This window comes from Crinia signifera, chromosome 2 (assembly GCF_055691185.1).
Source record: "Crinia signifera chromosome 2, ASM5569118v1, whole genome shotgun sequence".
NCBI lineage: Eukaryota > Metazoa > Chordata > Amphibia > Anura > Myobatrachidae > Crinia > Crinia signifera.
This window is the reverse complement of record NC_139218.1, coordinates 140,398,097-140,415,336: the sequence shown is the minus strand read 5'-3', so window position 1 is coordinate 140,415,336 and position 17,240 is coordinate 140,398,097. Positions and strand designations below refer to the sequence as shown.

The window sequence follows — 17,240 nt, the reverse complement described above, 5'->3', positions numbered from 1 at the left end:
CCAAGAAGAGACTGTGCAGAGATGGTGTATTAGGAGGTGCTGTAGGGTCCTTTGCCAGTTGGCACGAGGGCCACTGTAAGGAGGAGAAGACTTCCCTTGTCTTCAGTATGGGTCACATCCCCTGCCCTCAAGGTACTTCTGTTACCTTTTATTGCTGTGGCTATCTTTACATCTTTTAACACTGGATTATCATGCATACATGATCAAAAAAGCATTTGAATTTGGATACTGTTTCGATAGGGCTGGCATGTTGATTATTTAATTACTACTAATGTGCTTGCATTTTTGTACCATGGTTAATTGGTCAAAGCTTTTCCAGCTTTGCCTCCCCATCTATAATATCTATATCTATTCTATGTCTGTAGTTACGCTTGGGCAGTCAGAAAACTTTCCAAGATGTTCTCTGCTTGAGTGTATGCTTAAATAAATATAAGTTAAGCCACACATCTGTTTCTAAAACAGTGCATTGTATTTTTTGTTTTGTTAAATAAGCTAAATGCAGACAGTCAACACTGATAACCTGGCATCCATTCAGGCGTCGGCGGGGGCAGAGGCTGTTCCAGTAGGGCGTTGCTAGAGGGGCAGGGGTACAGTTTGCCCTTTAGAAATTGGACAGGGCAGGGTGTGGTGCCTGCTAAAACAGCCTAGCTTCAACACTACATATATATATAGTAGATTACAGTATGTCACTTTTTAATTTTTAATGGTGTCTTTGGCCATCTACATGAAACATTACAAAATAAAGATGTACTGTTTTGTGAGATTAGAACGTTATGCTTATTCTCTACTTAAGTTGGGTACACAATACGATTCATGGAACTTCAGTCCACCTGGACATAAGACCTAACGCTAAAACAATATTTAAATATTGTTATATAATAATAATATAATTATAAAATAATAATTATTCTGTTATAAAATTAAGCGCTGAACATGCAGTCGTTAACGATGTAGTCAAATTTAAAACTGACTGGTTGGCACTTTGGGATCTATGTACTTAGCTTTGGAGAGAGGTAAAGTGTAGAGAGATAAAATACCAACCAATCAGTTCCTGTCAGCTTTAAAACACAGCCTATAACTAGACAGTTAGGATGTGATTGGCTGGTGCTTTATCTCCATCCACTTTATTTCTCTCCAAGGCTCAGCATATAGACCCCTCTATCTCTCTCCAATTTCTGATAAATCTTCACCAGTATATTATCCCTTTTGTATTTGTACTCTTAAATGGTGTACATATGAGGCAATTATACTAAACAATTTTGACTACATCGTCAAAATCGCTTACAAGGGTTGCCTGAATCGCCCCGTTTGTACACAGCGGGTCATAGTGATGCGTGGCCCCGAAGCAACGCTATCGCCCAGCTAAATAGACTCTACAGGCAGGAATATTTACGCTACACTGTGTATTTCTTCCAGGGTTGGCAGGATGTAGTTAGCTGTCTCTCTTACAGCTTAAATACATCTTGATACACACGAAATTGCCAGGACTGAGTCCCCTGTGTACATGGCTTAAAGCTGGGTACACATTGGGCAACATATCCTTAACGATACAGACAATTTAATTTACAATATCGTCCAGCGTGTATGTTAGGTATTGTTAAAGTTAATGACCCCCTCTGTCGTCTGTACATGCAGCTCAATAGGACAATAAAGTTATTGTGATTGCAAAGGTAGTCACATAAACGCTACACAACCAAAAATCGTTCAGCCTTAAGAAGCGAACCAAGAAAAGTGGTAATGGGATTATTGTCTTAGTAATGCACAAGTGACCTATAGGGTGAAATTTAATAGGATGAGAGATTCAGAAAGTAAGAAATTTGGTAAGAGATCTCCAGTTTTTTAAAGCGGGGAAAAAATCGTGGGGATCCCCCATATTTAAGAAATCAGCACAGGGCTCTTGGGCCGGTCCTGGTTCCAAAAATACGGGGGACAAAAAAATGGTGTTTTTTATCTTATGTGCAGACCGTCCGACCTAAGGATCTATCCCATGCGCATGGGACCGCACATCCCATGCGCATGGGATAGATCCTATGTGATTTGGGCAATTTCACCCGATTTCTCGGCTCGATCCTCCAGAATCTGGTAAAATCTGGCCCAAATTTCGTAGTGTATGGGGGCCTTTACAGCTTCTTCTGCCCCATTGTTAGTCCAGTCCTGGCCTCTGTCTTCTGATATGAAGGCAAAGTGCTGGCTGATCAGAATGCAGTTGAATGCTCATTTAGGTTTATTAAGGGAAAATGATAAATGGGCCACACTATTCATCATGGGGGAGATCTAGCAAACCTTTTATAGAGGTAGTGAAGAAGTTGTGTATAGCAAAACTTTAGATTTGACTAATCATTTAAAAGCTGTTTTGGTACTTGTTTCCTAGCACGGCGCCCACGATATTCAGTCGTATGTCATTGTATTCAATTTAAAATTGTATACCATTGTATATGGCATACAATGGCATACAATGCAATGCAATGCGATTTTAAATTGTATATACAATTTTTAATTGTATAAGCACCTTAATAGGTGCTTACAATGTTAAATGCACCCCCACGCCACCGGCACTATCAACGCCAACCCGAAGCGTGGCGAGCGCAGCGGTATGCGTCGTCCAACTTTTTCATACCCCCACTATCCACATCGGCGTGGAGTTGATTTTATATAGTGTGGCGAGCCCCACGAGGGGCCGCGCATTACTTCACATGTATTCCGAGTCCGTTCGCCACGTCACTATTTAAAATCAACTCCACGCCGACGTGGATAGTGGGGGTATGAAAAGGTTGGAGGACGCCTACTGCCGCCCCTCACGGGCTCGCTGCGCTCGCCACGCTTCGGGTTGGCGTTGATAGTGGGGGTGGCGTGGGGGTGCTTTTAACATTGTAAGCACCTATTACGGTGCTTATACAATTATTTATCTTATAGGGGGCACATTTAACATTGAAAACACCCATTAGGGTGCTTATACAATTTAAAATCGTATACCATTGTATATGCCATACAATGGCATACAATTCGATGGTATACAATTTAAAATTGTACAGTGGCATACAATTCGATTGTATACAATTTAAAATTGTATAACATCGGCTAACATCGTATCGCATCTCATCGCATCTCATACCATCGTATGCCTTATGGTATGCGATGCGATGGGCGCCGTGCTAGGAAACAAGTACCGATGTTTTAGATAAATGATAGCTAGAATCTGATGTATTTCTGTGGCCACTTTTCTACTTGTTACATGGTGTGAAAATGGCTGATACTGGACCTGCTTGTCAGGTTATTACAATGAATGAGGAAGTGTGAGGCCATATTAGCTTTAGGTCACTTTACAACTTGGTATCTGGACAACGGGTAGACACCAAACAGGTCGACAACCAACAAGATCGACATGCAGAAAGGTGGACATGCAAAAAGGTTGATACAAGCATTAGGTCGACATGGGGAAGGTCGACATGGAGTTTTTCACTTTTCTTGGTCCCGACCGACGCGATGCCCCCGATATTTTACCTTTCCAGACACGATTTCAATGTTAAAATATTTTTTAACATTGAACCCTATGGGGAAATCGCGGGCATCGCGTCGGTCGCGTCGGGACCATTGTTAACGGTCCCGACCGACGCGATGCCCCCGATATTTTGTCCTAGCCGGCCAAATGGACCTGATTTCAAAGGAAATCGGGTCCATCTTATGGATCGTGTACCTTAACTAAAGGTACACGATCCATAAGATATGTGGCCGTGCTAGGAAACAAGTACCTAAAACTTTAATACATCCATTACACACATACTAATACTTACCTATCTTCTTCCCGTAGGTAGCCCTGGTCCTGATGTCCTCCGGTCCTGTGTCGGCGTTCCTCTTCATGTCGACGTCCTTCTTGAAGTCGACGTCCCTGTCGGCGATGGCGTCCGGTGTCCGGGTCCGACGAAATCCATGGAGGAAGCTGTGGAAGGAAACCATACTCACCTGTCCCAGCGCGACGTAGTCCAGGTAAGGGTCTTTGCAAAAAAACAAACCGAACACCCCGAATCCAGACCGGACAGAGAGCCGCACGGTGTTTGTTTACATCGTGCGGCTCCGCCTCCCGAATGCCGCTATTGGCCGCCTTGCGGCCTAGCGGCCAATCAGGAGCCGCTAGGCCGCAAGGCGGCCAATAGCGGCATTCGGGAGGCGGAGCCGCACGATGTAAACAAACACCGTGCGGCTCTCTGTCCGGCTGGATTCGGGGTGTTCGGTTTGTTTTTTTGCAAAGACCCTTACCTGGACTACGTCGCGCTGGGACAGGTGAGTATGGTTTCCTTCCACAGCTTCCTCCATGGATTTCGTCGGACCCGGACACCGGACGCCATCGCCGACAGGGACGTCGACTTCAAGAAGGACGTCGACATGAAGAGGAACGCCGACACAGGACCGGAGGACATCAGGACCAGGGCTACCTACGGGAAGAAGATAGGTAAGTATTAGTATGTGTGTAATGGATGTATTAAAGTTTTATTTTAAAAGTGTGTCAGTGTGTTTTGTGCACTATTTTTTTAACTGTGGAACTACAAGTGCCAGCGGGCCCTTTAATGCCCAGCAGGCTGGGACTTGTGGTTCTCCAAGTCCCAGCTTGCTGGGGAGGCTTGCTGGCACTTGTAGTGCCACAGTAAAAAACAATAGTTTTATCTATTTTTTTACACCATTTATCAGCTCGATGCCCACCGCCCAGGGGCATCGAGGACAGCACCAGGCTTCAGCCTGGTCAGGTAAGTCCTGGAGGGGGGGGACCCCTTCATTGGGGGGGTCCCCACTCCCCCAGGGCCCCTGGCCAGCCTGACTGGTCGGTAGGGTTAATGTTTTGGCCGCGGGACCTTATATTATAAGTGTCCCCCGGCTGTGACATTACCTTGCTGGCTGGTTTTGCCTGGGGCTGGTTCTTAAAATACGGGGGACCCCTAGCCATTTTGTCCCCCGTATTTTGGGAACCAGCCCCGGACCTGGAGCCTGGGGCAGGTTGTTAAAAATCGGGGAACCCCTATTTGTCGGGTTCCCTGATTTTTAATTACCGGCCCCGGCTCCTTCAGCCTGGTGCTGGTTACAGCTGTGGGGGGGACCCCACGCCGGTTTTTTTTTTAATATTTAATTTTTTTTCTATTTTTTTACACTGCAGCCTGCACGGATCTGACTGATCCGTGCAGGCTAAAACGCAAATAGAACAGGAAAATGGTGTTCTATTTTCCTGTCGTATTTGCGTAGGTGTTTCACACCACTTAGCAGCCGTATTATCAGTACGGCTGCTTAGTAAATCAGAAACCACCATTCTTTTGAATGGTGATTTCTGTCGTATCCTATCGATGGTGTAGGGCATTCGTATTTGTAACTACAAATACGAATGTCCCATCTTTAGGACTACGAATTGTTGTATTTTTGGGATTGTAAATCCCGAAAATACAAATTCGTAAAAAAAAGGTGTATTTCTCCCTACGAATACACCTTTTTTCTACGAATCCATTTTGGTAAATGTCCCCCATAATGTTAGTTATCAGAAACATCAGCATCAAACTGGTTTTCACTAAATCTTAACTGGGAAGATTTAAAAAATTGTGTTTCCCTGTCACATACCAATATAGTATTCCTCTAGAAGCTGACTGCTATTGGGGAATTTCCTGTCACTCTGAAAGTTGTGACAGAAAATGTATTACAGTGTTAAGGCCCCTCATACATCAGCAGCCTCGATTCCTTCATAGCTGACCGACTGCCATTGATGAACAGTGATATTAAACACTTTGAAAATCTCAGATTTTTTTAACATGTTTAATATTCCTGATTCCCCAACCCTTTCATCAAGGTACAGGGGAATTGTGACAGTCTGTTGCTGATCATTGGGGGCCTTTAGTCACTGTATCCTAGTAGCGTCCTGCACAAACTGTCTGTATACTTTAAACAAGACCTAACAGAGCACTGCCAGTGGGAAGTTATGTTTTAAATCCATTATTGGGCATAATTACGGAATGACAAAAATACCCATAGGGCCTCTTTTCTTTTTCTCCCTATAAGTTAAAGAGTTAGCACCTGTAGGCTGTGAGCTTAGCTGGTTTTTGGGAAGACTAATTAGCAATACTATTTCTGTTATCTCCTTCTTGGGTTGGAGATAACAAGAAATGTATGAAAATAAATGTTTTATTATGTGAATAAAGCATTTTTCAATGCAATGGTCAATATTTTATAGTTTTAAATATTTATCTTTATAGTTTTACATTGTTTTGGAATCTATTCTTTCCAGTGGAACTTTGCCCCCAAATAAATTTTTAGTCCTATTGCAAATTTGCTAGTCAGCTAAACGGATCATGCACAAGGATTTCTGCAGAACGTTATCCGGACTGATCATAGACTGACTCATGATAGGCAGTCATATGCCCCACCACTAATGGTCGACAGTCGAAAGGTTGACAGGGTCAAAAGGTCGACTGGGTTTAAAGGTCGACACACAATAGGTCAACATGGTCTAAAGGTCGACAAGGTTTACAGCTTGACAGGCAATAGATGGACATGGTCAAAAGGTTGACATGGAAGAGGTTGACATTCATTTTTTTACAAAATTTTCAGCCAACATGTGCCAACAGGCGGTATTTCATGCCCTACCATCCACTAGGGTATGGTGGGAGAATAAAATAGTGTGCCGAGAGTGTCCATGTCGACATAGACACCTGGAAAACATTAAAAACTTATGACAACCTTTTTCCAGGTTGACCTTTTGACCATATTGACCTTTTCGAAGTCGACCTTTAGACCCTGTCAACCTTGTGACTGTCGACCATTAGTGGTGGACCATATGATTGTAGGCCTTGACGCTGTAGATGATTGATACCATAACCTTACACCACCTTAATTATACTGACCGCTCAGTCAGCCCAGCACTGGCAGCAGAACTGCAAATATCACTGGGAAAATGGCTTGTCTTGGCCATTTTATGGCGATTTGCACATGCTCAATAGAGATGTCTCAGGGAAGTGACGCCGATGCAGTAGACTCCGGCATAATTAAAGTGGCTATTGTACCACCAGGGAAGGGATTTTAATGGGACTTGTGGTTCTCCAAGTCCCTGCATGTGGGGGAGGCTTGCTGAGACTTGTTGTTCCACAACAGAACCCAATACTTTATTCTATATTTTACACTTTTAACACCATCAGCCCGCCACCCACAGCCCAGGGGTGGCGGGAACAGCCCCCAACTTCAGCCCGACTGGAGTTTCCCTGCAGGCGGGGTCCCCACTCCCCCTGGAACCCAGCCTGGGCTAACCAGCCACAGGTTGATACTTTGGCCAGGGTACTTGTATAAAAAGTCTCCCTCGATTGTGGCATTAGCCTGCTGACTGTTTGAGCCTGGTGCTGGTTTCTAAAATACGGGGAAGAGGACTCCTACTCCATTTGACCCCCGTATTTTTTAAATCAGGACCGGGCTGAAAGCTTGGTGCTGGTTATAGAAATACATGTCTGCAACCAGGAGTGGCTCAATGAGACCAGGGCTGGTTATACTCGGGAGGGGGAAACCCACATCGTTTTTTTAAATGATTTATTTTTATACTATTTTACACAGAGAAGCCTATATAGTTTTGACTGATCCGTGCAGGTTCAGCCAAATACGCCTGGAAAATGAGGAGTGTTTTTCAGTCGTATTTTTTGCTAAATTACTTGCCAAATTCAGCAGGCCAAATGATAGTAAATGAGCAACCACCATAGAAATCATGGCTGTATATGGCTGAATTCTGTCGATGTTGCATTCAATCATACACCACAATTCGGCTGAGCTGGCCATATATAAATACGGCAAATGCTAATGCTAATTTACCAGCTGTATTTTACATTGAATGGGTACGAATACATGCATTTGCATCCATCCGATCTTAGTAAATTTCATCCTTAATGTGCCTTTGCTATATATATATTGTGGGAGAGACAGCATCTCGCCACATGATAGTAATGTGGAGGATCCAGACCAGGTTTCGGAGCAGTAGCAGCAACAAGCACCTGTGCTCTCTTGATTTAAATGTTTCCTGGGCAGAAGGAAAATGTTCCTGATGGCGGATTAGCTGCCCAAGTGATAGGCCGGGGTGTGGGCTACGGTAGGGACTACTGGAGCTTCCTGAAGTGCTTATACTGTGCTGTGACCTGTATGCTGTGAATGCTGTCACCATTATTGCTGTGCTGATTACGTCGTATGCCATTAACTTTCTACGAAGAATAAAGACCAAGACTTGATCTGATCCAGTGTATGGACTCAATTCATCACTCATTGCTCATTATGCTCACAGTATATGATTGAGAACAATACTGCCCATGTCTATTATTAGTCACTTCACACTTACAGAATAACTCTGTAATTATCTTACAAAAGACTAAAGGCCACAAGGTCTGCAGTGCATTGAAAAAGCATCTCCTGAGTTCGTTTTTTTTTTTTAATACGATATGAAGTGTGGCAGAGTCAGCATTCCCCCACATGAAAGTAATGTGGAGGATCCAGACCAGGTTTTGTTAGCAGTAGCAGAATCCCAGATGTAATCAACAGCACCTGGGATGTTCTAATTTAAGGCTTCCCATGGCAGAGTCTTCTTGCTCTCGATGGTGGACTATCTCTACCCAAGTGATAGACTGGGGGTGTGGGTTAGACTAGGGACCATTGGAGCCTTTTAGGATTCTGCTATGACTGTAAGCTACTACCTGTGATGCCAACTGTATATGAATGTCACCTGCTCTGCTGTACCTGCCGATGAGAAGGTGCCCATACACTAGTAAGATTTATCTTCAGATCTGGCTGGTTGGAACAAAAACATGGTTATGGATGAATGACAGTTTGTCAGTTTTCCAGCATTTCCAAGCAAATGGTCAACTGTCATTTGCTCTCATCCATAACCATGTTTTTGTTCCAACCAGACAGATCTGCAGATACATTTGCGTGTGTATGGCCACCAAGTCATCATCTGAGACCCTGTGTTTGTGATCCCTTGTCAGAAAAGGTATATAATCAGCATATGGAATATAATGCAAACTCGTTTTAATCATATGAAAAAGGGACACTTCAGATACATATAAAAAGTGGCCAATAATAATACTCAACAAATATTAGGAAAAGAAAAAGAAGGGATGGTGGCTCCTGAAATTTGTAAATACATACTTGTTATTGGTACAGTAACTCAGTTACTTTTATTTTAACATGCATTGTTGTTTGTGGCTAATGAATTCTATTTCTTTCTGCTTCTAGGTATTGGTCCTATCCTTGGTCTGTTGGTCGTGAATCTAATCGGCTCTGCTAGTGACCGTTGGAGCAGCAGATATGGTCGGAGGAGACCCTTCATCTGGCTTTTATGCTTTGGTGTGATGTTGAGTCTCATTATCATCCCATACTCCAACCATTTTGCCAGTTTAACAGGCCGCCATCATGATGGTATGGAGGTGGCCTTCCTTGTGATAGGTATTGGGCTATTAGACTCCTGTGGACAAGTGTGTTTCACTCCTGTGGAAGCTTTACTCTCTGACCTCTTCCCAGAAGGAGAGGCCTGCAGAAAAGCATTCTCAGTGTATGCTTTAACTGTTGGAATAGGTGCATGCATTGGTTACTTATTGCCTTCTGTTGACTGGAGTGGCAGCTGGCTGGCACAGCAGCTAGGTGGGCAAGAACAGTGTCTCTTTGTACTTCTACTTATTATATTTTCTGGATGTGTCTTTGCAACATTCTTCGTTTCTGAAGAGGTCAGGACAAATGCTGGACAGTCAGACATTTCTTTAGATCACACCGGAATGAGCTGGGCTTGGCTAAGGACATGCCAACTTTCGACTGTGCCACACAGAGTTTGGCGAATGGCCTTAGCACTGCAAAGTGTGTGCACCTTGGTGTCACGATTTAGGACGTTTATATACAGAGTTCCCGCAGCTCTGTCTCGTCTGTTTGTGGCCCAGCTATGCTCCTGGATGGGTCTGATGACAATTACACTCTTTTATACTGATTTTGTTGGAGAAGGAATATATCGCGGTGTGCCATTAGCTGAGCCAGGCACGGAGGCTAGAGTTCGGTATGATGAAGGTCAGTAGCAATATTTTACAAGCCACAAACAGTATCATATGTAACAAAATCTGGTTCCTGCATTCTTGTAATCAACTCAATGTCCTTTTCTTTGCACATTCTGCACATAGGAGTCAGGATGGGAAGTTTTGGACTTTTCCTTCAGTCTGTGATGTCAATAATCATTTCGTCCTCTATGGATAATCTGGTGAAGATATTTGGAACCCGGTCTGTGTACTTGATTGGTGTATCCTGCCTCCCTGTTGCTGCAATCATTATGTGCTTTTCCGATAATGTTATTCTGATAACAGCATCGGCTGCCATGACAGGCATCCCATTCTCTGTGCTGCAGATCCTGCCATACACTCTCACCTCACTCTATCACCATAACCGGCAGGTAAGTCCACAAGTTGTTGTGTTCTTGTAAACAGGTGAATGTCATTAACACATATATAAAAGATTCTATAGTTACAAAGTTATCATTATTAATTAAACTTATTATAAGCCAACAAAGTTATCCCTACTAAAGTTAAAAATATACTTATCAGGAATTTGTATCTGTAGTATTCCTAGATATGGGGTTGTACCCCCTCTCCCTTACTTGTACCAGAGCATAATAATGATAGAGGATTAGAGAATGAGGCATTCCTTTAATGTTATGGGTCCACCTAAAGCAGGGATGGGGAACCTTCCGCCCTCCAGCTGTTGTAGAACTACACATCCCAGCATGCCTTGTTACAGATTTGCTGTGTGGCCATGCTACAACTGTTGCAGGGCATGCTGGGATGTGTAGTTCTACAACAGATGGAGGGCCGAAGGTTCCCCATCCCTGACCTAAATGGTGTAGATTTGCACCTGGAAAAACTATGTTGCAATGCAAGGGGTCCAAATATAGTTATTTGTTTGCATACAGAACAAATACTGCGTGCTTTAGCAAGCAGCACACAAATTACAGGCAGTCCCAGAACCTGTCCTCTGCCAATACTAAATCTGTGTGCCCAATTTCACCTTGTCTCCTACATGGTGAAACAGTTATGTCAAGGTGCCAAATTATACCTTCAAGCTGGATTTACTGTACACTCTAGCAACTGTATGTAGTTACCAGTTAGTTAGCAGCTGCGCACATCAGGGGTGATTCATATTGGAAAGTAATGCAAAACCATGTTGTACTGCAGATAGGGCATAGGAACATGTGCAGAGAGATTTATATTTGAGGGTGCAGTTGAGCTGTGCACACCACACTTTGTATGTAGGGAGCATGTAGCACATATAAACATACATGCAATGTTGTATGTAATATATGTGCTATCTGCCGGTCCTCTGGGATCAAGAGCATTGTGCTATTCACAGTCACTAAAGCAAGGTACACACTGAGCCATATATGGTCAACGATATGGACGATATAATTGATATCGAACAAATATCGTCCAGTGTGTTCAATCAATATAATTTACAATGCGCGTGGCTACAGGTCATCTGTACATGCAGCTCAATTTGACAATATAGTCAGAGACTTCATTTACAGAGCAGGGGGCGGGTGATGTCACTGAGTAATATCGTGAACAATATCACCAATGTGTACATCAATATTGCTCTCTCCCATGGCACCGCCATTATAGTTAACTATATTGGCGGCCACAGAAATCGTCTACTGTGTACCCAGCATAAGACTCCTGCGAAACTAGTCAATGGGAGTCTGGGTGGTGGGCTAAAAGTGCCCATGCACTAAGGAGATATACATGCGATTTGGTTACTTTTTATGCGATTGCGGCAATCAATCCAATACTTAGTATCCAAACCAATATATGGCATTGATATATTGCATGCGATCCTGCCCTGAGTGGCTCAAAGTGGGATTGTGGGAGACTTCGCCTAATGTATGCCCAGCTTTAGAAGTTGAAGGCGAATTTCTAGTGATCTCTATTGGCTGCAGCTGCAACTGGTGATGTGGCTAAACTGAAATCTAAATTGTAGTGTAAAAATAAATCTTTATACCTTTTGTGGACTTAGACAAATGGTTTAGAGAGAAAAAGAGAACTCTTTTTTTGGGGCACTCTTATGGTTTGTAATGAATTTTGATCATTTTTAAATATAGCTTTTATTAGAATTATAATAAAATAAAGGGTTTGACAAACACACATACACTATATGAATGACGAAAACAATTTGTGATACGATGTGTCAATAATCACCCGCTGATATTATTAGGGATATAGTATTGTAATTCTGTTCCCTGTTTCAGCTGGGGGATAATTACTGAGGTAAATTCCTCTAAGCACAGAGATTTTGATACAGTTTAACAATGAAACATAGTTGTGTAACAGATTGTTCTCAAGATTTGTTACTTTCCAAAGTAAACTAAGTGAATAAGTATCTCTGCCTGGGTTTCAACAGTAAAAAGGTCTTTTTTTTCCCCCTTTTTCCAAAAAAGACAATACACTTTTCTAGACAGCTTTTTTTCCCCCTTGTACACACTCATTGTGTTTGAACACACCCCACCCAAATGTAACTTTTTGCACATGTTACACCTGCCCCACCTGCAGTGCACATGGTTTTGCCCATTAGATGTTGGTTTTGCTAGCCAACATGAATTAGGTCTATAGTGCATTGATCACAACTGTAAGCTAAAACTACTGCAATTAATTCTAAAAACATACTGCAGAGGAGCTGGTGATTAATTAGGAGAACATTGTACAATTCAGTTGTTTCCTTTTACATGGCATATTTAACAGGGCCTATTAATAACCATTTGTATTAATAGATTTCCATCTGTTATCTATGGAACTTTCCAAGCTTAGCAGGAATTATAGAGAAATAATGTGGTCAGCAGGATTCAATGTTTATACATTTTGAATGGATAATTTAAAAAAGACAACAGTAAACATATTAGCCAATCGGCCAGTGGTTCCTAGACTCAGGTCTTCTGATAGCCAAGCAGTCCAGGTTTTAGGGATATCTCTACTTGTGCAGAAATGGTATAATCAAACTGACTGTGGAACTAATCAAGTCTCCTGTGCATAAGCATGTATACTGTATCCTCAAAACCAGGACTGTTGGGGTGCGTTGGGATCCACAAGCACTTTCATTACAAATAACATATAATGGAAACATTACAATTTGTCTAGTTTGTAAATAATGATACGTTATAGGATAGTGGGGCAGATGTATTAAGCCTGGAGAAGAAATAAACTGGAGATAAAGTGAAAGGAGATAAAGCACCAGCCAATGAACTGTTTGAAAATGACAGTTGGGAGTTGATTGGCCGGTGCTTTATCTCCAGTTTATCTCTTCTCCAGGCGTAATACATCTGCTTCAATCAATTGGCATCTAATCCTGGGATAGAACAGTGTCTGGCCAGGCATGTCCTGTTTTTATTCTCTTGGTGAGTGTCCTTATTTCTCCTTGCCTGTTTCTTATTGGTGATTCTTTTCTCTTCTCCTGCTTTCCTTGGATGGACTTAATCATGGAGTGCAGAAAATGTTCCTTCCATTCTGTAAGTGTTGCATGTATTGAACTGCAAGCAGATGCTATACAGTATATAATGATGACTTGCTCAATAGGGAATGTGTGACTTATGAGGAGCCTGATTGGAAGTGAGCAGAAGTTTTGTCCCTACATTCAGCATTTAGATACATATAGTTATTTTTATATAGACTGTTTAATAGATCCTACTTGACTGTGAATCTGTAATATAGAAAGTAAATTATACAATTGACAATACATATGTAAATAGGAAGAATGAATATGTTTACCTATTTAACAGGTCTTTCTTCCAAAATATAAGGACATGGCTGAAGAGGAGATTCAGGAAAAAGAACAAAAGCCTGGATTCATCAAAGAGTCCCTAAACAGCAAACCAAACAGTGCTGCCCCATTGTTCTCCTCACATTCCTCAACTCTATGCCTTGGTCCTTCTTGTGATGGGTCCGCCATGATCGGAGAGCCTACCGTCCCAAGCAATGGGATCTGTCTGGATATGGCCATCCTTGACAGTGCCTGTCTGCTGTCACAGGTGGTCCCTTCCCTAGTCCTGGGATTCATTGTACAAATGACACACACAGTCACTGCCTATGTAGCATTAGCTGCAGCTTTTGGGTTGATAGCTATATATTTTTCCACTAGGGTTGTCTTTGACAAAAGTGATATGGTGAAGACAAATCCTCTATAGGTGAAGCTTGAAAGTGCCTGATAGAAGTCTGATAGAATGTAAATTATTTATACTATAAATTAAAGAGGGATATTTTTAAATCTATTTTAGGAGATAACTATGTTGTTTGATGATTTTTATTAGAGAGTTTTACATTTATAATGACTGAGCCAGTAATTATACCACCTCTGCAAATCATCTGCGTCATCTTACATGGGTGTATTGTGATTGCCAGCAGTACATGGCCTGTTCAAGTTTAAGAATTCGTAGTAATATACATGTATAATGCCTGGTGTATTTTTTGAAGCCTTTGAAGGATTTATTGTAGACTAGTTAAAAGCCTGTCAAAATGGCGGCTTAGTCCTTATCTGCTCCTATCTCCAATCTCTGTCTTCACAGCTCCCTCTGTCCATATCCAGGACGTTTATAACATATCATTTTGCTTTCACTTTCTGTTAAGGAGCAATTTGGTCTGTTGAATGGCCTCCAATAGTCACTGGCAGTACTTTACCTCAAACTTGAGAAGGTTTTATAGTGATGGTCACTTACTGAACTCCAGTGCTTCAAATATTAATATATGATTTGCTTATCAAAGTAGGACAAACACACAGTATTAGCTTATCATAAAATCTCTAAAGTAAAATTAACATAAAAAAATGTATTTAAATAAATTAGATTTAAAACAGATTTCCACATACCCCCATCCGACTGCTAAAGTGTTATTCACCTTATAGCCTCATGATGACGAAGAGGAACCCAGTGCTGCTGCCAGTGTCACAGTGCAATACCTATTAGAAAAAAAAAACACAAATGTTTGAGCGCTGATTGACTATTTAGCACTGCGGCAGCTCCCAGTGAAGGGGGATTACCAAACCCCTTCTAAATATGTCAGATAGAAAAAAGAAGAATAAGGGCTGCGCTTTGCAAAATAGTATAAATTTATTAAAACATATAAATAAAATCAAAACTTTTTTACACTATAATCAAAGATGCTGGGTGGCCACTTAGACATACAAGACAGACACACATATAACAATTAGAGCTCTTGTTTTTTTCTCTTTCAACTTTGTTAGTATGGATGTTATCTTAGTCTATCTTGTTAGTCCATTAGTATGATGTTAAAAAAGCTTCAACACTTTGTTAAAGATTAAAATGTCCCCCACTCATGTGCACATGTATTAGTGGTTAAAAACTCACATTAGTGATAATTAGGTTGCTGACACGTGGGGATCCAGCTCTGATGCTCGGGAGTTGTCACAACCAATATTTCAGCAGTTCACTGCGGTCCTCAATGCGATGTCAGTCTCCCCTCAGGCTTGTCTCAGTTAGCCACCAGATGTCCCTGTCGCCCTCTGCGCGTTTCTCCGCCTTTAAGAGTCAGCGGCTTCCTCAGGAGGTGTATTTTAATCTTTAACAAAGTGTTGAAGCTTTTTTAACATCATACTAATGGACTAACAAGATAGACTAAGATAACATCCATACTAACAAAGTTGAAAGAGAAAAAAACAAGAGCTCTAATTGTTATATGTGTGTCTGTCTTGTATGTCTAAGTGGCCACCCAGCATCTTTGATTATAGTGTAAAAAAGTTTTGATTTTATTTATATGTTTTAATAAATTTATACTATTTTGCAAAGCGCAGCCCTTATTCTTCTTTTTTCAATACCTATTAGTGCTGGAACTTGGAGAGTTAAGTACATTGGCAGGTAGAAGTGATGGGAGATATGACCAATAAAGGCTCCAAAATACTTCAGTATTCCTTTGGGTAACCTACAGGAAAGTATAACAGCAACCAAAATACTGGTGGGTTAGGGGATTACTCTTTAAAAGCGGAATTAGTTTCAACTTTATGGATAGAAGGTCCTTACATAGTGTTTTAAAACTATTTCTTTATTAGTTCCTAAAATACAGCATTTTTCAGCGTTATAAATTAATATTTAAAACTATATCAATCTGGGTATTATCTATCTGTATAAATATGAAAAAAAAAGAAAACACTGAACTGATTCCTGTTATCTTACGCACAAAGAACCTCACTCGTATTTACCTGGTTATTGATTACTGATTATTGAGTATAGTTTTTTTGCACTTAATGTTAATGCTTAAAAATACTTGGAAAATAACAAAACAACGATTATCATATTTTCTGTATATTGTGTAGGGAAATATCAATGTGGTAAAAACTGAGCCTGACCTATATGCACTACCTCTTTCTCTAGTATGTCTAGTCATTTATCTAGCCGCCTCATTTATTGGCTTGCATGTACCATGACCCAATGCACCTTCTCTAATAAGATTTGCTTATTGTAGTATACATGGACCTGATGCAGGGCGCACAGCAGGAGTGTTGTAGCTCAGGAAACAAAATAACTTTCATTATTACTAATAAATTGCATTCATGTAACCTTACACTGCAGCACTTTACAATGAACCCTTTGAGTGCCAACGTTGCTGTGAGAGACCTCAAACTATCCGCTAATATTCCAGCGTTGCTCACAGCGATTGTTCTATCAATTCATTGAAGTTTATGTAAATATTGCACCGCGGGAAAAAAAAAATGCACTCGCTGTGAGAGACGCTGGCATTTTTAGCCAATGCAGTATTTTAAGGATCTCTCACAGCAACTTTGGCACTCAAAGGGTTAAGAATTATGCCAAAAACATGCCTACAGGTGACAGAAGGTTGTTGGAAAGAGAAAAACAAACTTCATGAAGTATTTTCAAGACAGTACAAAATAATAAATGATCTGTAGGTGGAATCCACAGCCACCTGCCGGGTAGTCATCACTTCAGTTTTTAATATGTCAGATATATATGAAAAGAAAGCATATTTTTATCCATTTAATCTTTATGGCCTAATTATGTAATGAGCCTATACATATACAGAATATATATTATTTCAAAGATGTCTCATAAATAGGGTCTGATTCTGACTCTGCGTATACTCTCCCCCCCCCCCCCCCCAATCTGAGCTGTATTTAACAGCAGGACTCCATTCTTATTGCATTGACCATACACCAGGCATGTCCAAACTATGGCCCTCCAGCTGTTGTAAAACTACACATCC

General features: G+C 41.4%; 1 protein-coding gene across 1 annotated transcript in view; it reads left to right on the top strand.

Annotated features, from left to right (window-relative positions):
* SLC45A3 (solute carrier family 45 member 3) overlaps positions 1 to 15,019 on the top strand; it is a 56,241-nt gene extending 41,222 nt beyond the window's left edge. The window contains exons 3-5 of the mRNA XM_083171102.1: positions 9,232 to 10,050; positions 10,161 to 10,426; positions 13,793 to 15,019. Of these exons, the coding sequence (XP_083027228.1) occupies positions 9,232 to 10,050; positions 10,161 to 10,426; positions 13,793 to 14,197 (1,490 nt within the window). The 3' untranslated portion in view covers positions 14,198 to 15,019. The remainder of the gene's footprint in view (positions 1 to 9,231; positions 10,051 to 10,160; positions 10,427 to 13,792) is intronic.
* Positions 15,020 to 17,240: the final 2,221 nt, after the last annotated feature.